General features: G+C 42.1%; 1 protein-coding gene across 1 annotated transcript in view; it reads left to right on the top strand.

The window, feature by feature from the left end:
• SFRP1 (secreted frizzled related protein 1) overlaps positions 1-3,376 on the top strand; it is a 58,880-nt gene extending 55,504 nt beyond the window's left edge. The window contains exon 3 of the mRNA XM_032228848.1: positions 2,008-3,376. Within this exon, the coding sequence (XP_032084739.1) occupies positions 2,008-2,330 (323 nt within the window). The 3' untranslated portion in view covers positions 2,331-3,376. The remainder of the gene's footprint in view (positions 1-2,007) is intronic.
• The last annotated feature ends 21,394 nt before the right edge of the window (positions 3,377-24,770 follow it).

The raw sequence follows: 24,770 nt of genomic DNA, 5'->3' as shown, positions 1-24,770 counted from the left end.
TAAGAACGTTTTGAACTTTCTTAAAGCTGCAGGAGCTATAAAGCTCTTCCAAAGAGGGGAGAGGGCAACCAACGATCCTCTGGGCAATGACGGTGACCCTCTGGAGCGCTGTCCTATCTGCCACTGTGCAATTGGCAAACCATACACAGGTGCAGTAACTGCTGGTCAGGATTAGAATTTTCCAGGAGATGGGAAACATATCTGGTCCTTGTGATTTGGAATATTTCAGCTACATGCTCCATACATTTGGACAGCAGTTCTCTAACTTTCCAACAGTGATTCTACTGAATATTTTGGGAACCAATCAGCACATATGGAGGACCTCAAGGTTATGGAAGGCTGCTTTAGCGGACATACCCTCTGTTTCACAGTAATAAGAGCATAGATGTAAAAGGGACAACCTAATCTCCAAAGCACCTGAAGGCAGGATAAGAAGCAATGGATGGAAACTAATCAAGGAGAGAAGCAAGCTAGAACTAAGGAGAAATTTTCTGACTGTTAGAACAGTTAATGGAACAACTTGACTCTAGAAGTTGTGAAAGCCCCAACACTGGAAGTTTTTAAGAAGAGATTGGACAACCATTCATCTAAAATGGTGTCAGGTTTCCTGCCTGAGCAGGAGGCTGGACTAAAAGACCACCAAGGTCCCTTCCAACTCTGTTATTCTGTTATTAATATCAGTTAATTCTATCTATCTATCTATCTATCTATCTATCTATCTATCTATCTATCTATCTATATCTATCTATCTATCTATCTAGAATATTACTTGATATGGAATAGATTCTATGAGTGGTTAGAGATAAGAGGTTGAAATTAGATGAAGAAAGATCTATATGAACTAAACATAAAGATGCCCTATAATTATAAATACGCCAATATATTTAACAGAAGTATAAATGAGCTAATATAAAAAGAAACTTAGGCAAAACCATTCTGTTACATTATTACTATTGCTACCAGTATCTGTGTTAATATTATTTACTGTCTTCTTTTTTTTGTTCTTCTTTTGTAAATGATACCATATTTCTCCCAAAATAAGACAGGGTCTTATTTTTTTTGACCCTCAAAATAAGCACTTGGCCTTATTTTTGGGGAGGTCTTATTATTTTTTTAGGTGCAGGAGGCAGCAAGCATGGTCACCTCATGGCTGCTGCTGTGTTGCAATATTTTCGGGGAGGGCTTTTTTGGAGTTAAGATGCTCCGAAGTATAGCTTTTGGGGAGGAAGACAAGGGGGGGGGAATCTGCCTCTGCCTCCCAGCAATTTGCCTCCTTGCAGCAAACAGTACAGAAGATAAACACTGTTTGTGGTGTTACATTTCAGACTATACTTGTACAGATGTTGTTAAAATTGATGTGGCTTTCTGGAAGTATATGTTATTCTGTCCTTTTTAAAAGAAGATACAATAGCACTGGGCCTCTTCAGATCAAGCATTTATTTTAGAAAGCTTCTTAATTTCATTAAGTTGTCTAAAACAATAATAAAGCAATCTTTAAAAAATAAGTCTAATAATGTGAACATTTTATAGGCATTTATAGTTATTGACTTACCTCCTTGCAGCAAACAGCAAACAGCCTGTTTCAGTTTAGTCTGATTCGAAGAAAAAAAAATCTGCCTCTGCCTCCCAGCAATTTGCCACTTTGCAGCAAACAGCAAGTTTCAGTTTAAGCACGATTAGCTGTTTCATGGTGCAGGATTTACCATAGCCTATTGCTGCCTCTGCAAGCCCTGTTTTCTCCGTTTGCTGCAAGGAGGTAAATTGCAGGGAGGCAGAGGCCAGTGGGTGGGCAGGGCTACATTCAGTGTATAAGATACAACCAAATTTTCGCCCTCTTTTAGGGGGGGGGAGGTGCATCTTATACTCCAAAAAGTATGGTATTTTAATATATGCACTGAAAAGCCCGATTGGGCTTATTATCCGGAGAGGTCTTATTTTCGGGAAAACGGGGACTGTATTCAAAATGTTCATGAATAAAAATAAAAAAAAATATCTTCTGCCTTCCAGCCCTGAAGATGAAAATCAAGGAGGTGAAGAAAGAGAACGGGGACAAGAAAATCATCCCCAGGAAGAAAAAGGCTCTGAAATTGGGCACCATCAAGAAGAAAGAGTTGAAGAAGCTCGTGTTGTACCTCAAGAATGGGGCAGACTGTCCTTGCCACCAGCTGGACAACCTCAGCCACCAGTTTCTCATCATGGGCCGGAAAGTGAAAACCCAGTATCTGCTGACGGCCATCCACAAGTGGGATAAAAAGAACAAAGAGTTCAAAAAGTTCATGAAGAAGATGAAGGCTCCAGAATGTTCCACATTCCAGTCCGTCTTCAAATGATCGGCTGGGGCATCGAGGAAAGGGGACATGTTTTCAATTTTTTCATTAATAAAATTTTAATTTTTTTAATATTTTATATATATATATAACAAATATATATATAACAGGCCCTGAACGTGCACAGACTTGAGTGGATGGTTCACGTAAAATGTTGGCTTCTTCAACCTTTGTGGATAACTGATTCTTCTTCTGCCTTCTTCTCCATTTGTGCCTTCAGAGTTTTCTCGTGTTCTTCTTGCCTGTTTTCTCTCTTCCCCCCATCCCCAATTCAAGGGCAGCCACTGGGGAAGGAAGAGGGCGGGCAAAGAAGTCAAGATGGTGTCTGTGATCATGTGATCAAAGTCCCACTTCCTTTTTTGACATACATTTTGTGCGACATGTTAAAAAAGGGGGTGGGGTTTGGACTTCACTCATGTGGTTGCTGCTGCTGTTTTTGATTTTCCTGCACCCCTCCCGAGGTCTCTGTCCCAGTTATATCCTCATTAGGGAAGGTTCAAAATATGCAAATATATTTATATACTTTTGAGGGGTTGTGCCCAGATCTCTCTACAACCAACTAGAAAAAAAATCAGCCATCTGCAGCACATCTATTGTAGCTTTCTGTTTTTATATATAAATATATATATATATATATATAAACCTGACTTTTTAAAAAAAATAGTATATATCACTTTTCACCTGTTTTTATTTCCCTTAAGGGACCGTTCCCCAAGTGCTGCTTCTTCCTTTTTCCTGGATTAGTTCCATAAAGATGATCTTAGTCAGGGATAGTCATGTGAGAAAAGACATGTGTCAGCGTTCCAAATATCATCCGGAATTAAATCAGAGTTCAAGGCATAGCTTTCACCAAAGTTCCAATTTAATAAGAGAGACATGCTGGTACATCTGTGGAATTCACAGTGGCGGCCTATCCTTAACTTTACCAACTCGGTAATTTTCATGGCTGGGGTTACTTATACACTTCCTGCACTTCCAGTCAGGTGCAAAGGCAAAGGATGACCTTGGGCTTCTAGAAAGGAATGTTTTATTTTGACAATAACATTCTACTCCTTACTACCCCCCTCCCAATTCCCCACTAATGAAACAGCATAGTAAAGAAGGAGGGAGAGAGAGTGGCAGGCCAAAGATCCTAAAAAGAATATGACTGCAGGCCTGACAGCATGATGATGTCACAATGCTACGTAAGCCTGTTGGATTTGGCTATGTAACGATGCCACTGTGTGATAGTGACAATGATACAAATGACAATGTACAGTAAATCCTCACTTATTTCAGCGGTATTTTTTGCAAGGCATAGCCAAGAATGGCCCAAAGAGATGTGTCCATCTATACTGTAGAAATGAAAAAAATATAACTCTAAATAGGTTCAACTTGGCTCTGAAGGATGCAGCAAGAAAATTACTAGGACTACCAAAGCCTTCATTTATGTAATGCTAGTGGGTTTTATCCCAAAGAAGGTGTTTTCTTTAGACCCGTGGTGCCGAACCTATGGCACGCGTCCCAGAGGTGGCATGCAGAGCCCTCTTTGTGGGCACATGAGCCATCACCAGCTGGTCTTCTGGTTTCCGGGGCACGCATGCGTGACGGATAACTGGTCTTTGCGCGCACCAGAGCTCCAGAAACCCAAAGACCAGCTGGACAATGTGCATGCACACGCCAGAAACCCCCAAACCAGCTGGCAGGTGTGTGCATGTGCACCGGCCAGCTAGTCTCTGAGTTTCTGGTGCCCGTGCACATGTGCATGTCAGTGCCGAAAAGGTTCTCCATCACGGCTTTCGACGAATGGTATTTCTGCCTATTGAGCAGAAATTGCTAACATGAACCTGTAGGCAGAACCACTTGAAAATTTGTAGAGATCTGGAGGCAGATCATTTAATGTCTAATTCTTCTTTCTGCACCCCCAATCAATTAAATAAGGGTAGGGGGAGAGATGGAAAAATGGAGAGGAACATCCAGTTTCTTCAATAACCCAGTAAACAAAAGTGGAAAAAGTCATATAAGGACAGTTTGCGGGATTGTATTTCAAGGGGTTAATTTTATTGCAGGGCATTGACATTTGGAGGCACCTTGGCACAGGGATCTCCTCAGCTGCTTGGCCTATGAACTGTTGAGACTATTGAGCTGTTGGCCAGGTGGGATTTTTTGCCTAGGTGTGAGCGGGGTCTAGGTGTAAATTGACAGGTTGGGGTTCCCAGACTCCATCTTTCTCTTCAATCCATCCTAAACCGAACCTCTGGCTACTCCCATTTGTTTACAATATATTGGTAGACTTCTCAAGAACCACATTTTTGTTCTAATAAACTTTTCCCCAAGTTGATCCCAGGTGAATGAATTCCAAAGTGCCTCTGAAACAAGAAATAGCAGAAGTGGAAACTATCAAAAATTGTGGGGTTTTTTTTGTCATACCACAAAAGAGGGTTGAATCCATGTTTTAGAATAGAATAGAGCTGGAAGGGACCTTGGAGGTCTTCTAGTCCAACCCCGTGCTCAAGCAGGAGAACCTATGTCATTTCACATAAGTGACTGTCCAGTCTCTTCTTAAAAACCTCCGTGATGAAGCACCCATGATTTCTGGAGGCAAGCTGTTCCACTGGTTAATTGTCCTCACTGTTAGGAAGTTTCTCCTCAATTCCAGGTTGCTTCTCTCTTTGGTTAGTTTCCATCCATTGTTTCTTGTCCTGCCCTCAGGTGCTTTGAAGAATAAATTGACTCCCTCTTCTTTGTGGCAGCCCCTCAAGTACTGAAATACTGCTATCATGTGTCCCCTAATTCTTCTTTTCTTTAGACTAGCCAAACCCAAATCCTGCAGCCGTTCTTCATACGTTCATAGTTACATTTCTAGATTAAGTAAATTTTGAGGAAGATCAGATTAGAAATCGGAATTTGAAGGGAAGATATTATGTTTTTAAAAAAGGAATCCAAGATCATATCAAAAGGTGTAGTTACCCACAAATATTCCATATCGACTTCCATAATGGCTGCCCAGAACTTTTAGAAGATTTAAATAAGGGAGGTCTGAAATAACATCCTACTGAGAATGGCATTGAAAAGCCTGTTCTTACAATAGAAGAAAATAAGCACAAAATAACAGAGTTGGAAGGGTCATTGAAGGTCTTCTAGTCCAACCCATTGCTCAAAGGGAGACCCTATACCATTCTGGACAAGTGACTGTCCAGTCTGTTCTCGAAGACCTCCAGTGATGGAGCACCCACAGCTTCTGAAGACAAGGCATTCCACTAGTTGATTATTCTCACTACTTAGTTCTAGGTTGCGTCTCTCCTTGCTAAGTTTCCATCTGGTACTTATTGTCCTACTCTCAGGTGCTTTAGAAAATAAATTAAATCCCTTTTCTTTCTGACAGCCTCTCAAGTACTAGAAGACTGCTATCGTGCCACCCCTGGTCCTTCTTTTTGTTAGACTAGACATACCTAGGTCCCTCAATTGTTCATAGTATGGTTTAGCCTTCAGACCCCCTAATCATCTTTGCTACTCTTCTCTGCATTCTAATATTACCAAGAAGCATTCTGAACAGCACTCTTATCAACAACATTAACCATGGGAGGCTGGCAAAGGTCCCTATATTATCAGTCAGCAGTGGTATTGGCAGCTCCATTCCCTAACAGGTTAACAGAAATGGAAGGGACCTTATAAATCATCTTGTCCAACCCACCATCCAAGCAGGAGGCCCTACACCATTTCTGGCAGATGGCAGTCCAGTCTCTTCTTGAAAGACTCCAGGGATGAAGCTCCCACAACTTCTGAAGGCAACTTCTGTTCCATGGGTCGATTGTTCTCACTGTCAGGAAAATCCTCCTTATTTCCAGGCTGAATCTCTCCTTGTTCAGTTTCCATCCATTATTCCTTCCCTGGCCTTCTGTTGCTTTGGAAAGCAGATTGACCCCTCTCCTCTCTGTGGCAGCCCCTCAAATATTAGAAGGCTGCTATCCTGTCTCCCCTAGTGCTTCCTAGTTTCTGCAACCGTTTATCGTATGTTTTAGATTCTAGTCCCCTAGAAATGGAAGAGGAATGGTTCATGGGCAGGGGGCCCTGGTGACATGGAGACTAATTCTATACAGACTTCAGGCTACTTTCACACAAACCTTTGGCTAGTTTCTGTAATTAATCTGTGTTTGGGGGCTGCATGAGTTGAAACAAATGGGAGAGGTTGGAAAGAGTACAGATGGTCAGAAAAATAAAAGATGGATGATCCCACCATCCTTCTTCCTCTCCACTCCTTATCTATCCCCACCTATAAAGTCACATGACATTTCCAGAAAATGTGGCCCTTGACATAAGCTTGCCCAACCTCATCCTGGACTAGATAGGTTAGCAGCAGAAATATGACTGCTTGCATAAACTTTCACCCTTTCCAAGATGATCCATCTGGCATGAATACCTTCCCAGAAATAGAACATAATGTGGAAAACGAAGGGATCCCACAATGCAACCTCAAAATAGGGATATTTCTCATTTGTTATTGCCAGTTGCGAAGTTGTGTCAGGCCCTTCACAACCCCATGGACAACATTCCTCCAGGCCTTCTTGTCCTCTACCCTCCCCCAGAGTCAATTTAAGCTCATGCTGACTGCTTCAGTGACTCCATCCAGCCACCTCCTTCTCTGTCGTCCCATTCTTCTTTTGTCCTCTATCATTCCCAGCATGAGGCTCTTCTCAAGAGAGTCCTTCCTTCTCATTAGGTGGCCAAAGTATTTGAGTCTCATCTTCAGGATCTGGCCTTCTAAAGAGCAGTCAGGGTTGATCTCCTCTAGGACTGATCGGTTGGATCGCCTTGCAGTCCAAGGGACTCGCAGGAGTCTTCTCCAGCACCAGAGTTCAAAGGCCTCCATTCTTTGGCACTCAACCTTCCTTATGGTCCAACTTTCACAGTCATACATTGCAACAGGGAAAACCAAGGAATTCTCATACCTGGCAGCATTTTTTATTTTTGCTACAAATGCTGATATTTGGCCATAATTTGATAGAACTGCAGTGAAATTTCACGTGGCTCATGACAGCCATCTCTATTCCAGCTGTTTACTTAAGATGTAAAATACTGTGTATTACTATCCTTCAGCCTTATATGGAGTTAGATTATAGAAGGAGCAAGATCCTTAGTCCTTTCCATGGATGACTCTATCTGAATTTTGTATTTGGTAGTTTGTTTTTTTGCTTGTTTTCTTGGTATTTCCACTCCCACCCTTGTTTCCATCTGCCTCTTCCTTCGTGGATAATTTTGTGGGTAAGTGTAAGATTATATATATTGAGAAATGTGAGTGGACTGGAGTTTGTGCCTTTAAGAAGTTCTGTTCTCTTCTGTTTCCATTTTTCTGCTTTTAACTGTTTTCTGTAAAGATAGCCACACCGAAGAAGTAGGGAAATATATCTTGAAGGAATCTTGCATTCTTTTTACATCACTCTGGTATCTTTGCAGGAAGTTCTAAAATAACCAGGGTTGAGGTTTTCAAACTCCAAAAGGCCATTGCAGCAAGTTAATTCTCTGCAGGAGGCCACTGATGGCAAAAGTAATAATAATAATAGTAACATAAGCTTTGTTTTCCAGTCCTATTTTGAAATACTGTCAGGTGCTATCCATCATGGATATTGGGAAAAACAGGAAGTTGGCTCATAATTGTATGCTGAGAAAGAGATGCGTCTGTCCCTCAGCCAACATAACAATTGTTTGAATTATGTTTTGCTGCCAGATCCTTACTTTTGCCATTTTCTTACTCCCTGCCAATGTTGTGTTTCCCAGACAATGACTTCCATTCTTTTCCCCCAAGGACACAATATCCCTTGTTATTTCAAATAAGCCACGATGAATAAAAGTTAGTGCAGATGCGCTCCATCAATGCATTTCCATCTTGTGATTTCGCATCTTTGTGGTGCTTTCCCTCTTAAATATTGAGATTCTAAAAATTTGGCTAAGACAATGGGAGGCATGGGATTTGAGGATGTCGTGGGTGATGAGATGACCACAAAAATGCATTTCTGAAAGAACAAGAGAGTCCCTAGACAATTGAAAAGCAAAAAGTCTAGTCCCATCCTCAAAAGCTCTTGTCTTTTGGTGGTGTTGCAATGAAGCTTATTTCCCAATTGATGCTCCATTTTATAAAATTAAAAATGTTTCCTAATTCTTGTTTTCTTTTTACAAAGTTTATTACTACTCTTGTCCACAGTAGACTCACACAACTTCTAGACTAGACTAGACTAGACTAAAATGGTGTTAGGTAGTAATTGAGCTTACTTATGGGAATCTATTATTGTTAGTAATCCCTCAAGGCCCTCCAGACACCAACCTTTTGGACCTCAGGGATCATTAAATTCATAATTTTAAATCCCGTGGACCACTAACTTGATTTTTTTAAAAAGACAAATAGCATTTAGTGCAATATAAACAATGCAAATAACTTTTCTGCAGACCACCAAAATTTTCTTGTGGATCACCAGTGGTCCATAGACCACCAGTTGGTGACCATCTCCAGATCATCTCAATGTACCAAATGATGGTTTCTTTGGGTATTACTTATTAAGAATACACAGCCAATGTGAGTTGTTCACCAGTTAAAGGTTAAAGGTGTGTTGGTTGGATGATATGAGTTAGAGTTGAATTTGTTTCAGGTCCATGGGGAAGGGCCTGTTTTACTGGACAAATTAACCCTCTGCATATTGTCACTTATTTGGTTGGGTTCATACAACATGCAGTTCTTTAACCTGCTGTGACTCATCTGAGAAAGTTCTTCCAAGTAAAAATGAATGGGAGTGCAGCCTTCAGGATTCCAATTTTCCTAAGAGATGCCATTGACAAGAGAGAGTGGTATGGTGGCCTAGAGTTCAGGAGGTTGTGAGTTCAATCCTAGGTAGAAGCCAATATTTCTCTCTCTGGGCACAATGACAATGTATCTGCCGAATAAGACTCTGTGTTGGCGACAGGAAGGGCATCTGGCCAGTAATCACTCAGCTCCATTCAGTTGCCCAGACTCCACCCTGCAAGGGATCATGGGGTAGCTAAAAGAAGAAGAAGATGATGCCATTGACAAGAGAGGGAAACTGCTTCTGGGATGCCAAACCTGGCCTCCTTCATTTCCCTGTGGTACAAATATTGGGAAGTCTAAGTCTCCGGCTTACCTGGAAGATATAATCTCTGACTCCCAGCACTGACTATCAAATGAACTTTGGGCCTTCAGAAGAACAAAACTCTCACACACACATACACACACCAATCTAATTTCTCCCAGCAAGCCACACAACACTCCCAGCAGGGCTAGTTTTGGTGACTCTTTCTCCCAATTGACTACTTCTGGTTAATATCTATTAGGGTTTACAGATCTGATTCAAATCATTGATCCAAGTAAGAATGAGGATGTGATCTATTGTCATTCCATCATTTCGGTAAATAGACTAGATAGAATAGAATTGTTTATTGGCCAAGGGTGATTGGACACACAAGAAATTCATCTTTGGTGCATGTTTCATGCAAAGAGTTTATTTTCCTTGCCCCTATTCTTTGACCAAGTTGCTCTTCCTAAACCACTGTTTCCTGATGACAAATGTGGCTTGCTCTAAAATAGCTTTACCTGGCTTGATAGTCTCTAGTGCTTTTGATCCCAGGCCACTCAACGGAGGGTCTCAGCAATGATACCCATTTGAAGGAATCATCTGAACTCTAAGATGAATCTTTGGTTATTATTTTTTTTTGCTGACTTCTGCATGCCCAGGTGGAAGTTTTTAATCCTTTTGGCTTTTAAGTAATCATCACCACAATATTTTGACCCCTTCTGTGGTGTGAAAGTTTGCTTCTGGGGGATACCAAGAGGCATGAGATTGAAGTAAGGCTTGGCATACTGAAGGCAAATCAGCCAGATTGTCCAAAGTTGTGGCTAAGAAAGGGGTTGACATTAAAAGGGGCACAAAAAGCGGACTTGAAGAGAAAGCTATGCATGACTCTAACTTGGCATTTGAGGAATCACACTTGTGTCTGCAGAAATCCCAGGGGAAAGGAGATATGATTCAACTTATAAAGTGGTAGAGTGCTCTTGCAGATGGGGCTTGACACCTACGGCTTGTAATTTGATTCATTGGTTCACTTCGTTACCATGCTGATGAAAACAACTACACCAGGGGTGAAATTCAAAATGTTTCCCTCACTGGCTCTGTGGGTATGGATTGGTGGGGCGTGGATTGGTGGTCATGTGACTACAGAGGTGGGTTCCTACTGGTTCAGATTGGTTCGGCTGAGTAGGTAGTAACTTGGCCCCCAGCCGGTTCTATCGGCGGCACCATAGGCTCCGCCATCTTATTTTGCATTTTTTCCAGTACTGTGCATATACGTGTGCAAAGCGTGTGGGCGGCAGTGGCGGCAACTGGAACCCACCCCGTGTGACTGGGTGGGTGGGTTGGGTGGGCGTGGCCAAGTCGATGTCACTTTTTTGCCCTAATGACCTACAAAAAGAAGATATACCAATTATTATACACAAAGCAATAAAAGAGGTACACAAATTCTTACATAAGAGCAATAATACTCTTATTGCTCTTATGTAAGTATTTGTGTGCCTCTTTTATTGTTTTGTGTATAATAATTGGTATATCTTCCTTTTGAATTTCACCCCTGATCTATCTACTTACTTTCCTGCAACCTGGTGCTTTCTCATTGGTTAGTAAACTACATGTCCCAGCATCCTTGTAACCTCGGGATGAACAGGAGTTTCAGTGTGCCTAATAAAGTCGACAAGAGCTGATAGCTGGATAGGGTTTGTTTTCCTGTTTGATAAGACTCTTATCTGTGATTAAAATGTATATGTATATATACATATTATATACATAGGGAAATTAGGAAATTATGTCTCCAAGGCAGTGGTGAAATTCATTTTTTTTACTACCCGTTCTGTGGCCATGGCTTGGTGGGCGTGGCAGGGGAAGGATACTGCAAAATCTCCATTCCCCCCTCCTCTTTGGGGGCAGCGAGAGGTGCTATTTGCCAGTTCTCCGAACTACACAAAATTTCAGCTACCGGTTCTCCAGAACCTGTCAGAATCGGCTGAATTTCACCCCTGCTCCAAGGATAGCCGAGTCAGCTGCAGATTGCCACCAATATTTTGGTTCTTTCCTTTAAGTCAGTTGTCTCCAAACCTGGCAATTTAAGATTTGTGGGCTTCAACTTCCAGAATTCCCCAGTCAGCATGGGAGAGGGCATGGGCAAGGCCCAACCAGGGGCGATTTTTACCAGCTCGGTGAACCAATTCAAATTGTCCCCACCGCCTCTCCCGAGCAGAGGCCGAGGTGGTTGAATTTCACCCCTGAACTACCCCAGTTTGATGTCAAAGGCATGTTTAGCTGCCAGAAAAGCAACAGAGAGTCTGGATCAAACTTCCTCTTACATTGTGTTGACCCTGGGAAATTAATCCCCTGCTTTTTATTTTCAACTTTTTTTAAAAAAAAATGCATATTTGTATCGAATTAAAACTACTTATCTGCCATTTCTGCGTAGAGCTTTAGAGAGAGCAAGTCTGTGTGTTTGTTTTCCTACCGCGTTTCCTCAGTTATGTATTCATTTAACTAAAGTTGCTGAATTAACCAATTCCCTGTATGAATTCTTTTTGGCGAGGGTGGGAAAGTTGGATGGCTTGTTCTGGTTTTCTCTCAGAGAATGACATTTTCTATCTCAGGGTTTGTTGTTTTTTTGGACAACCTGCATGGCCTTTGAAGAGGGAGCAATGTAATCAGCTGTCTCAAAATAAATCTGGACAGCAACCAAATTGAAGATGGTCAACTCCCTCCCACCATTTTTTAAAATTAGTTTGAAAAAAGAAAAAAAATCTGCAGACAGAGGCTGAGAAAACAGTGAAATAAGGATTAAGGCTTGTGTAGTATTACAAAATCAATTTGATAAGATGTGACAATAGCACAGGTGTGTGTGTGTGTGTGTGTGTGTGTGTGTGTGTGTGTTTGTACCAGCATTTCTCAATCTTGCCAACTTTAAGAAGTGTGGACTTTAACTCCCAGAATTCTCCAGTCAGCATAAAAAGGTAAAGGTAAAGGCTCCCCTTGCACATATATGCTAGTCGTTCCCAACTCTAAGGGCCAGTGCTCATCTCCGTTTCAAAGCCAAAGAGCCATCGTTGTCCGAAGATGTCACCGTGGCCTTGTGGGCGGCATGAGTCAATGGTAAAGGCATACATAACTCCCCTGCTACCTTCCCACCAAAGGTGGTCCCTATTTTTCTACTTTCATTTTTACATGCTTTCGAACTGCTAGGTTGGCAGAAGCTGGGACAAGTAACAGGAGCTCACTCCGTTATGCGGCACTAGGGATTCGAACTGCCAATCTTTCTGATCAACAAGCTCAGTGTCGTAGCCGCTGAGCCACTGCATCCCTTCCAGTCAACATACAACCATTCAATTAGCAATGGTTCAAAGTTACAGTGCCACTGAAAACAAGGAGGATTGTCCTCACACTTATGCTGCAGCATTCCCACTGTCATATGATCAAAATTTGGGTGGGTGTCTGGCAGCCAACATAAATGTTTTGATGGTTGCAAACTTCTAGGCAGATCCCAACAGGCCAAGTCAATGAGTGAAGCCAGGTTTGCCTAATGACTGCACAATTCACTTAACCAGTACAGTGATTCATTTAACAACCATGACAAAAAAAGGCTGAATATTGAGTGTGACTCACCTGTTTGGAAATTCTTGTCACAGTTGTCATCGTGAGTCAAGGATTGCTTTTAGCAGTAGCACTTAGACTTATAAACCGCTTTACAGTACTTTATAGCTGTCTCTAAGCAGTTTACAGAGTCAGTCTCTTGTCCCCAACAATCTGGGCCCTCATTTTACCCACCTCGGAAGGATGGAAGGCTGAGTCAACCTTGAGCCAGTCAGGATCGAACCCCTGACAGTGGGCAAAGTCAGCCTGCAATACTGCATTCTAACCACCGCCACCATGGCCCGCCTTTCTTTCTTTCTTTCTTTCTTTCTTTCTTTCTTTCTTTCTTTCCCTCCCTCCTTCCTTCCTTCCTTCCTTCCTTCCTCCTCACTCACTCAGTCCACATTTAGCAACGGCCCTTAGACTTATATACCACTTCACAGTGCTTTTACAGCCCTCCCTAAGTGGTTTACAGAGTCAGCCTCTTGCCCCCAACAATCTGGGTCCTCATTTTACCCACCCCAGAAGGATGGAAGGCTGAGTCAACCTTGAGCCTGGTGAGATTTGAACTGCCGAATTGTAGCCAGCCAGGAGTCAGTAGAAGTAGCTTGCAGTACTGCACTCTAACCACTGTGCCACCAAGACTGTAGTTCTTCAGATGTTGCTAAGTAATTCCCACCTGCTTTACCATTGGTTAATAAAGGACAAAATTCAGTCACCTGCTTCTTGTGAATGATAGGATGCCCATCATTTCCTCAAAATCATCTCTTGTCTCCAACCATCCGTTGAAATAATATTTTTGGCAATGAAAAAAAATGCTGCAATCTCCCCGGGGCACATTACCACAAACTCTGTGTGAATTTATTTACAATATTTATAAACTGGCCTCAATCATTTGCTCTCTGACTGCAGAGGCCAGGGAAACAATGAAAATCAATATATTGCTATTGGTTTAGCACTTAGACTTATATACTACTTCAGAGTGCTTAACGGCACTCTCTGAGCAGTTTACAGAGTCAGCCTCTTGCCCTCAACAATCTGGGCCCTCATTTTACCCACCTCAGAAAGATGGAAGGCTGAGTCAACTTTGAGCCAGTCAGGATTGAACTGCTGGCAGTTGGCACAGTTAGCCTGGAATACTGCATTCTAACCACAGGGAGGGAGGGAAAGAAGGAAGGAAGACAATAGCAATAGTACTTAGACTTATATACCGCTTCACAGTGCTTTTGCAGTCATCTCTAAGTGGTTTACAGAGTCAGCCTCTTGCCCCCAACAATCTGGGCCTTCATTTTAACCATCTCTGAAGGATGGAAGGCCAAGTCAACCTTGAGCCAGTCAGGATCGAACTCCTGGCAGTAGGCAGAGTCAGCCTGCAATACTGCATTCTAGCCATTGCGCCACCATTCAGAAAAAGGCTTGGGCTTTTTAAATGTGACATCTGGGCTAAAGAGATGATCCCCTCACTGAAAAATAAAAAGGCCTTAAGGACTTTTTGGAGAGTCAAAGGTTTAAAGAACTGGGCATCCCTCCAGGGACAGCAAGCTCAAAAGTTGCAAAAGCTACTCTGGAAAAGACTTGGCTTTTGGTCCACCTATTTCTCCTTTGCTTTCAGAGTAGAAATTTCAACAAGTCCTTACTGGTTGACTAGACGGACACAATTATTGTTAGCAAGGTGATTTGGATATTCTCTATTGCCATGCCATAGATCTGTGATGGCGAACCTATGGCATGCGTGCACGAACTGGCACCTGGAGCCATGTTGCCTGGCATGTGCAGCATCGCCCGCTCCTCTTCTGGGTTTCTGGCATGCATGTGTATGTGATGATCAGCTGGTTCTTGTGCGTGTGGCAGTGTTGGAAACTGGAAGAGTTGGTCTTCTGTTTTCCGGTGTGAGCATGCACGCCGGCCAGCTGATCACATGTGCTCATGCACGCCAATATCTGGAAGAATTTGTGGCTGGGTGTGCATGTGTGAGCCAGAAACTGGAAGTTCATTTCCAGTGCATGAATGAGCCCTGGGCTGCTCCTCTTACAGGTCGAGGCCCAGACGAGTGTCTGCGCCAGGGGTGGGTTCCTGCCAGTTCCAACCTCTTCTATAGAAGAGGTTCCACAAATCTACCATGCCGTTTAGAACCAGTTCCAGCTCCCTCCCCCTGCCCGTCCGCACCACTCTTGCCCTGCCCACTGCTCACTGATTGGCTGGCTCACCAATCGCCCCGCCCACCTCTAAGAGTCCTATCTAAACTTTAAAGTCTTAAAGCTGTCAAGTTTGAACATCCCTGGGTTTTTTTTCTAAAGGGTTGGGGGGGCAAGGGTCTTGTAACTTGGCAGCTTTAAGACTTGCACACTTCAGTGCCAGAGTTCCTGAGCCAACATTTTGGTTGCTAAGCAAGAGCGTTGTTAAGTGAGTTTCACCACATTTTATAAGTTGGCCACGCCCACCCAGCCACATGACTGCCAAGCCACTCCCACCCGGTCACATGGCTGGCAAGCCACTCCCACCCAGTCACATGGCTGGCAAGCCACTCCCACAAAGCAGGCCACACCTACAGAAGAGGTTCTAAAAATTTTTGAAACTCACCACTGATGTGTGCACGCTCCTTTTTGGCATTCAGTGCCAAAACAGTTCGCCATCCCTGCCATAGATGATTTTAGAGCAAGTTGCCAGCACTTTTGAGCTGAGCTTCAAACTTCAAAGAACCGTTTCAAAATACCTTAGTACAACTGAAGAATCCACCACTTTTGACTATCTGCTTTTCTCCTCCAGTTGGCTTATTGCAGTGGTTCCCAAACTTGGCAACTTTAAGACTTGTGGACTTCAACTCCCAGAATTCTCCAGCCAGCTCAAGTCCACAAGTCTTAAAGTTGCCAAGTTTGGGAACCACTGGCTTATTGGATTGGCTCACTGACATGTTTAGCCTCTCAGAAGTATTTTATGTACTGCTTATAGTACAGCAGTTAAAAACAAAGATATAATTGCATATAATATGTTTGCATTATGCCCAATAGTTAGACAGCAAGCACAAATCTGTCAATGCAACAAAAAAGGCTCACTTGCTACAAATAGGTGTGAGAGACTGCCAAGGAAACATTTTAAAGAAAGTTGGATTTAACTAACTCATTGTAAGTCTGGCTGGAAATGTAATCTTATATTTTTTTTCAAGGTTATCTCCTATCCCAGACTAGCATTAAAGATCCCCATTTAAAATCCATGTGGTTCTTCTTTGGTTGATCAGCTAGATGGAACTTGACAGTATCAGGCGGGGGGGGGGGAGAGGTATTTTTAAACTGGGGGAAGAATGAAAAGGATTGAAATGTGTTTGAAAGAGCGCATGGACTGTAAACAGATTGGCTGCAGATCCGCTACAGAGCAAACGGACAGCCTGAGAGATAAGGAATGATAAATATAAAAGGGTATGGATTTAATAGAGCACCACACAAAGCAGAGCAAACCAGGTGAGCAAAGTTGTAGCAAAATAAATCTTCAAATCCTGCCTAAACAAATTCTAGGTGAAGAATGAGAGGCAAAGCAGAGACATTTTTGAGATGTCTAACCTGTTTTTAAGTGGAAGACTGTCTTCAATTCAAAGCAATCTTCCTTTTGGCCAAGGGTGATCATTCGTGACCTTTGTAGCCACAATTGGATATTTGAAATACTTGCATATTTCCAGAAGTAGTCACACCTACGTACAACCACACACACACATTCCCATGAAGTTTTTTTTGACTCCCTTTTGCTTAATTTTTTTTATTGGTTCCCATATTTTTATCTTGAGCATTTAATAAAAAGATGATGATAGTAGCAGATATTTCTCTCTCTGGGTACAATCAGTAATTAGCTGCACTGAACTCTGCATTGGCAACAGGAAAGGCATCTGGCCAGTAAACACTCAGCTGCATTCAGTTGCCCCAACTCCACCCTGATGTAAGGGATTATGGGGTCTTTAAAAGACTGTGTGTGTGTGTGTGTGCGCATGCACATGCACACGCACATGCGCACACGCGCGCGCAGTGGTGGGATTCAAAATTTTTATTACCATTTCTGTGGGTGCGGCTTGGTGGGCATGGCAGTGGAAGGATACTACAAAATCCCCATTCCCACCCCAGTCCAGGGGAAGGATACTGTAAAATCCCCATTCCCTCCCCACTCCAGGGGAAGGATACTGCAAAATCCCCATTCCCACCGCACTCCATGGGGAAGGATACTGCAAAATCTCCATTCTCTCCCCACTCCAGGGGAAGGATACTGTAAAATCCCCATTCCCACCCCACTCCATGGGGAAGGATACTGCAAAATTTCCATTCTTTCCCCAGTCCAGGTGAAAGAGACTGTAAAATCTCCATTCTTTTGCTACTCCAGAGAAAGGATACTGTAAAATCCCCATTCTTTCCCCACTCCAGGGGAAGGATACTGCAAAATCCCCATTCCCTCCCCACTCCAGGGGAAGGATACTGCAAAATCTCCATTCCCACCCCACTCCAGGGGAAAAATACTGCAAAATCCCCATTCCCACCCCAGTCCAGGGAAAAGATACTGTAAAATCTCTATTCTTTTGCTACTCTGGGGAAAAGATACTGTAAAATCCCCATTCTTTCCCTACTCCAGGGGAAGTATACTGTAAAATCCCCATTCCCTCCCCACTCCAGGGGAAGGATACTGTAAAATCCCCATTCCCACCCCACTCCATGGGGAAGGATACTGCAAAATTTCCATTCTTTCCCCAGTCCAGGTGAAAGAGACTGTAAAATCTCCATTCTTTTGCTACTCCAGAGAAAGGATACTGTAAAATCCCCATTCTTTCCCCACTCCAGGGGAAGGATACTGCAAAATCCCCATTCCCTCCCCACTCCAGGGGAAGGATACTGCAAAATCTCCATTCCCACCCCACTCCAGGGGAAAAATACTGCAAAATCCCCATTCCCACCCCAGTCCAGGGAAAAGATACTGTAAAATCTCTATTCTTTTGCTACTCTGGGGAAAAGATACTGTAAAATCCCCATTCTTTCCCTACTCCAGGGGAAGTATACTGTAAAATCCCCATTCCCTCCCCACTCCAGGGGAAGGATACTGTAAAATCCCCATTCCCACCCCACTCCATGGGGAAGGATACTGCAAAATTTCCATTCTTTCCCCAGTCCAGGTGAAAGAGACTGTAAAATCTCCATTCTTTTGCTACTCCAGAGAAAGGATACTGTAAAATCCCCATTCTTTCCCCACTCCAGGGGAAGGATACTGCAAAATCCCCATTCCCTCCCCACTCCAGGGGAAGGATACTGCAAAATCTCCATTCCCACCCCACTCCAGGGGAAAAATACTGCAAAATCCCCATTCCCACCCCAGTCCAGGGAAAAGATACTGTAAAATCTCTATTCTTTTGCTACTCTGGGGAAAAGATACTGTAAAATCCCCATTCTTTCCCTACTCCAGGGGAAGTATACTGTAAAATCCCCATTCCCTCCCCACTCCAAGGGAAGGATACTGTAAAATCCCCATTCCCACCCCACTCAGAGGAAGGATACTGCAAAATCTCCATTCTCTCCCCACTCCAGGGGAAGGATACTGCAGAATCCCCATTCTATCCTCACTCCAGGGGAAGGATACTGCAAAATCCCCATTCCCTCCCCACCCCACCAACCTGCTTTCCAGCTCCATTCTCCTGTTTAGGATAACAAAAGAAGATCCAGCCAATAAGCTGGGACTCAGGAGGCAGCAAAAAGATGGGTTCTCTCTGGTTCTCTAAACTACTCACAATTTCTGCTACCGATTCTCCAGAACTGTTCAAAACTGGCTGAATACCACCTTTAGTGTGTGTGAGTGTGTTTTACTCTGCTAGTTATAGCTGACTTTACAGAACAATGCTCATCTCTGTTTCTAGCGATTTAGCCAGCGCTGTCTGAAGACGTTTCCATGGTCATGTGACTAGCAGACATCATGCCACAGCTCAGAATATGTGACAAAGCACAGAGTGCTGTTACTTTCCCATCAAAGGGTACTTATTTATCTACTCGCATTTACATGCTTTCAAACTGCTCAGTTGACAAGAGCGGAGGCAAGTGACTGGAGCTCACTCCATCATGCGGTGGTAGGACTCGAACTGCTGGAACACAGACCTTCTTCAACGTCTTTTAAGCCATTGAGCCACCATGCCTCTACAGGCACTGTAACTACTGAATAAAAATCAATGGGATGAACTCCTTGTCAATAGCAGTGAAGAGAAGGTTATAGTTGGATAAATACCCAATACCCATCGCCCATTCTGAAATGTCTTTGACCTTAAAACATTCATTGTAGACTAAACATCTATGCTGATCTTGCTCCCTTTTCCACATTAAAATTCTCGGAGGAATGCCTGTTCTTCAAAGTGTGGTGGTACGTCTCAAAATACTCCAGAGCCCTTGTGCCTTGGCAGAGCGCTCATTGCCCATAATTACTCTAAACCTGAGTGTTGGAAAGTTTACAGTAGTTCTCTCTCTCCATTTCCTCCACCAGCCATTTCGTTTTCTTGAAATGTTTATTTTATAATGCCAAAAAGAACTATTAAAGCTTCCTAGGGTTAAAAGTTTGCTAAACACTCTGTCAGTACTACTCCATTTGACAATGCCTCGGTGACAACAGCAGAGACTAAACTTTTAATGTCTCCGAGGACAGTAAGAAATTGGCTCTTCGGTTTTTCTCAACACCTCTAGGGATGGTCCCAGTTGCTCCCCAGTTGGATGGAAGTTTGGAGCCAGAGCGATGGACATCAGAGGGATTCATCCAGCAGACCCAGTACTAGATAAAAGAACAAGGTCACCAAGATGTCCTTTGTGGACACAACTGGTTTTAATTAAATCATTTGACGGGGTCCCAGAGAAGGCTGGATGGATTACACCTTGAAGGATAACCTCATACTTTGATCTATTATCAACATCTTTGGGCATCAGTTTCTGGGAGATGTTACTCTAATATAACGTCATAGCCCTGAGTTATCTCAACACATCAACACAATTTTCATATTGAGAGGGGACCAGTTTGGGGACATGACTATATCTAGTTTTGCATCATATTTGTCCAGAAGATACATTTGAACAAAGATGGCTGGGTCCTAAGATGGTACTACTTCCCTGGAAGAGGCTGAAAAATCCAGACACAGTCTGCAAAGGGCAATGGGTACCCTATATTGTCAACTTCAAGAAGGGATCACCATGGTATCCCAGAAATATTTTAGAAGCAGCTGTGCTTTAAGGTAAAGGTAAAGGTTCCTGTCATACATATGTGCTAGTCATTCCCAACTCTAGGGGGCAGTTTCAAAGCTGAAGAGCCAGCGCTCTCCGAAGACGTCCCTGACAGAACAGTTAATCAGTGGAACAACTTGCCTCCAGAAGTCATAAATGCTCCAATACTAGAAATTTTTAAGAAGAGGTTGGACAACCTTTTCTCTGAAGTGGTGTAGGGTTTCCTGCCTAAGTAGGGGGTTGGACTAGAAGACCTCCAAGGTCCCTTCCAACTCTGTTATTCTATTCTATTCTATTCTATTCTATTCTATTCTACTCTTCTCTATTCTATTTTATTCCTGTTCTATTCTACTTCTGTTCTGTTCCATTCCATTCCATTCCAGTGCCAGTGCCAGTGCCAGTTCTACTCTACTCTACTCTACTCTACTCTACTCTACTCTACTCTACTCTACTCTACTCTACTCTACTCTACTCTACTCTACTCTACTCTACTCTATGAAATCAAAATCCCAGTGTCTCCTTTTGGAAGGAGGCTGTACCTTTGTCAGAATTTGAAGCAATGAGACATTGAACATGTGTGTGAGTGCATAAATTTTTTATAGATTAAAAATCAAGTTCAAAAAAACTATAAAAATTTCAGAAATTACAAATTACTGGAAAAAGAAGTCACCCACAAAATTAAAAGGAAAAAAAAAGAAACAGCATTAATAGTCATGTTTTAAACATCTAATATTCCGGTAAAATATCTGTGAAGCAGCCTCAAGAGAGTTTCTGGAATTATAAAGTCACCCTACACCAAAGATTTGCACAGCTCTACTAAGCAATAGCCAGAATCACTAGGGATGACTGTTCAGTGATCTTCCCAACATCTTCAACTCTTTAAGCAGACAAACCAAGTTCCCAGGTAATGGCTAAGGGGGGTGGGGTGTCGGTGGCTCCTTTTGCACACCGTTTTATGCTTCTTTTTTATTTGTACAAACTTCACATCTTTGCAACACATTAGATTTTTTAAAAATATCTGTTGTGATTCTTTTATCTATACAAATAAATCTTTTATAACTATAACTTTACATATTTGTGCATTTATGTTATTTCATACATTTTTTTCATTATATATATAATATTCTATATATTATATGTATAACAGTCTTTACTACGTTTAAGTCATTTTGTATAATATTTATTTGCTACAGTCTATCTCATATTTCTATCTTTTAATCATTTTTTGGTTTTGTAGTTGTCTATTGATTTGTTGATCTTTCTTCCTTTCTTTTTTGCTTTCCTGCTTCCCCCCACTTTCCTCTAGCCAATTATAAAATAAATCCCATACAGAGTAATATTCAGATTCTTCTTTCTCTTTTAGTTCTTTTGTAAGCCTATCCATCTCTGCACATTCCAATATTTTTTATTACATTTTCTTCTGTTGGTGTAATTATTTTTCCAGTTTTGTGCAAATGTAATTCTCGCTGCCATAATTATGTGTAGAATTAAGTATCTAATATTTTTTTCATAATTTCCTTTTATAATTCCTAACAAAAATAATTCAGGTTTTTATGCAGTTTGGTGTGTATTAATCTCCTCTAGCCAATCTTTTATTTTTTTCCAATATTTTTTCACAGATGTGCACATCCACCACATATGGTAGTATGTTCCATGTTGTTGGTTGCATTTCCAACAGATAGGTGAACACTCCGGGAACATTTTCACAATTCTCGCTGGTGGAAGATGCACACCGTTTTAATGAAACTCACCTGTTGGGCAATGTAAAGCAAGCCCAAGGAATCAAGGAATAGAATGGATCAAGGCACAAGGTCTCCTGCGCAAGCAGGATCTCTTCCAACTCTGTGGTTCTGTAATCCCAGATCAATTAATCAGAGGATCAGCTTGCTTCCAGAGGTTTGTGAGTGCTTCATCCCTGGAGGTTTTCAAAAATGAACTGGACAGACATTGGTCTGAAATGGCAATAGGGCCAGCTGCTTGAGCGGGTGGTGGTGGACTAGATGACCTCTGAGATCCCTTCCAACTCTTTATTCTGTAATCCCAGATTAATTTTGTCCAAAATGACTAATTGAGATGACCATATTTATCAATAAGCAGGCGTCCAATGGGCCAACACAGTCTAGAAATTCGTACTGTGTCATTTTAGCAGTTTGCAAAGTCTCCCTTTGAATTATTTTGATCGTCAGTCCTTGATGATTTGCTGAAATGCTTTGGACAGAAATTCTGGGCCAGAGCATTCCGGTGAGATGCTCAGACATGTGACTCCTTTCGCTGCCAATTTTCTTACTGACTGAATTTCAATCCCTTTCAGTTGATAGCAAAAGTCATTCTCATTCTAATTAGATACGTAGATGCCTTCAGAGTTTATTTAGGCATTGTCCAAAATATTGGGGGAAGTCAACGCCTGACAGCAGAGGAATGCGCTCTCTCTCTTTTTAAAACAAAAAACAGAAACAAAAGTCTGTCCTACTCCATTCTAGAAATTCAAGCTTCCTTTTCTTCCCACAAGGGTTGACACATTGCATTAATTAAAGTTTTCTTAAGCCTTATTCAATTCAATTAATGATTGAATAAACCACATCTGATTAAGCTTGCACAAGGCATCTAGCCATAACCAATAGTTCCCAACCACAGAGGCTGGCTTCCTAGAACATACTAAAATGTAACCAATGATGCTTAAGATGAATTAGGCTACCATCTCTGGGCTGCAAAAAATTGAAATTCATTTTAATTCAATCAAACATTTAGCAGATTAATGAAGTGAAATAAACCAGAGCAAAAGCTGTCTATGAATGCTCTTTGAAATGTAACCCCTCCCCATGTCCCACTCCAGTGTTGAGTGACCCCAACTGAGAAAGATCCTGCCCTCTTTTTTCTATTCAACATGAATAAAAGATAAAGGTTTCCCACGCACATATGTGCTAGTCATTGCCAACTTTAGGGGGCAGTACTCATCTCCATTTCAAAGCCCAAGAGCCAGCGCTGTCCAAAGATGTCTCCATGGTCATGTGGCCGACATGACTAAATGCCGAAGGCGCACAGAATGCTGTTACCTTCCCACCAAGGTGGTTCCTATTTTTCCGCTTGCATTTTTACATGCTTTCGAACTGCTAGGTTGGCAGTTCAGACAAGCTGAGCTTGTCGATCAGAAAGATTGACAATTCGGTGGTTTGAATTCCTAGCAGTGGGTAATGGAGTGAGCTCCCATTACTTGTCCCAGCTTCTGCCAACCTGGCAGTTCAACATGAATGCAACCATATTATTTAGTAGGAAAAAAAATCTTACATAGACTAGTATTCCACTTATTCCAAATTCTAACAATTCCCATTAGGACACCAATTCTAATTGGTGTCCTAATGGGAATGGTTCAGGAAACTCCAACCAAAATCAACCAGGAAGACTAACATCCTGTAATGGATTATAATCCCATGAGTAATTTAACTAAAATGTCAGGATATTGGATTTAGTAGCTAGGATGTAAAGTATTTATCTTCTACTAGATAAAAGATAAAGGATGTAAAGTATTTATCTACTACTAGATAAAATAGAAGAATGTGGGTTAGACAGCATCACCACCAGATAGATTCGTAACTGGCTGACCAATCGCACTCAATGTGTAGTCCTCAATGGAATTGCATCTATATAGAGGGAAGTATGCAGTGGAGTACTCCAAGGCTCTGTTTTAGGCCCAGTACTATTCAACATCTTCATCAATGATTTGGATGAGGGCATAAATGGGGAACTCATCAAATTTGCAGATGACACCAAGCTGGCAGGAATAGCCAACACTCCAGAAGATAGGCTTAAGAGACAGAAGGATCTTGACAAACTTGAATATTGAGCACTATCTAATAAAATGAAATTCAATGGTGAAAAGAGTAAGGTTCTACATTTAGGCAAGAAAAATGAAATGCACAGATACAGTGGTACCTTGCTCAATAGTAGTAACTGTGAGAGGGATCTTGGATTCTAGTGGACAACCATTTAAATATGAGCCAGCTGTGTGCAGTAGCTGCCCAAAAAGCCAACACAGTTCTAGGCTACATAAACAGAGGGATAGAATAAAGATCACGTGAAGTGTTAATACCGCTTTATAAGGCCTTGGTAAGGCCACACTTGGAATACTACATTCAGTTTTGGTCGCCACGATGTAGAAAAGATGTGGAGACTCTAGAAAGAGTGCAGAGAAGAGCAAGATGATTAGGGGACTGGAGACTAAAACATATGAAGAATGGTTGCAGGAACTGAGTATGTCTAGTTTAATGAAAAGAAGGACCAGGGGAGATACGATAGCAGTGTTCCAATATCTCAGGGTTTGCCACAAATAGGAGGGAAGCAAGCTATTCTCCAGGACACCTGAGGGTAGAACAAGAAGAAATGGGTGGAAACTAATCAAGGAGAGAAGCAACTTAGAACTGAAGGGAAATTTCCTGACAGTTAGAACAATTAATCAGTGGAACAACTTGCCTCTAGAAGTTGTGAATGCCCCAACACTGGAAGTCTTTAAGATGTTGGATAGCCATTTGTCTGAAATGGTATAGTGTTGTGACTCAGCAGTTCTGCTGAGAGCTTTTTCAGGATACAAAATT

The sequence above is a fragment of the Thamnophis elegans genome, chromosome 13 (genome assembly GCF_009769535.1).
Source record: "Thamnophis elegans isolate rThaEle1 chromosome 13, rThaEle1.pri, whole genome shotgun sequence".
Taxonomy (NCBI): Eukaryota; Metazoa; Chordata; class Lepidosauria; order Squamata; family Colubridae; genus Thamnophis; species Thamnophis elegans.
The sequence above is the reverse complement of the archived record's forward strand: the minus strand, read 5'-3'. Positions and strand labels throughout refer to the sequence as shown.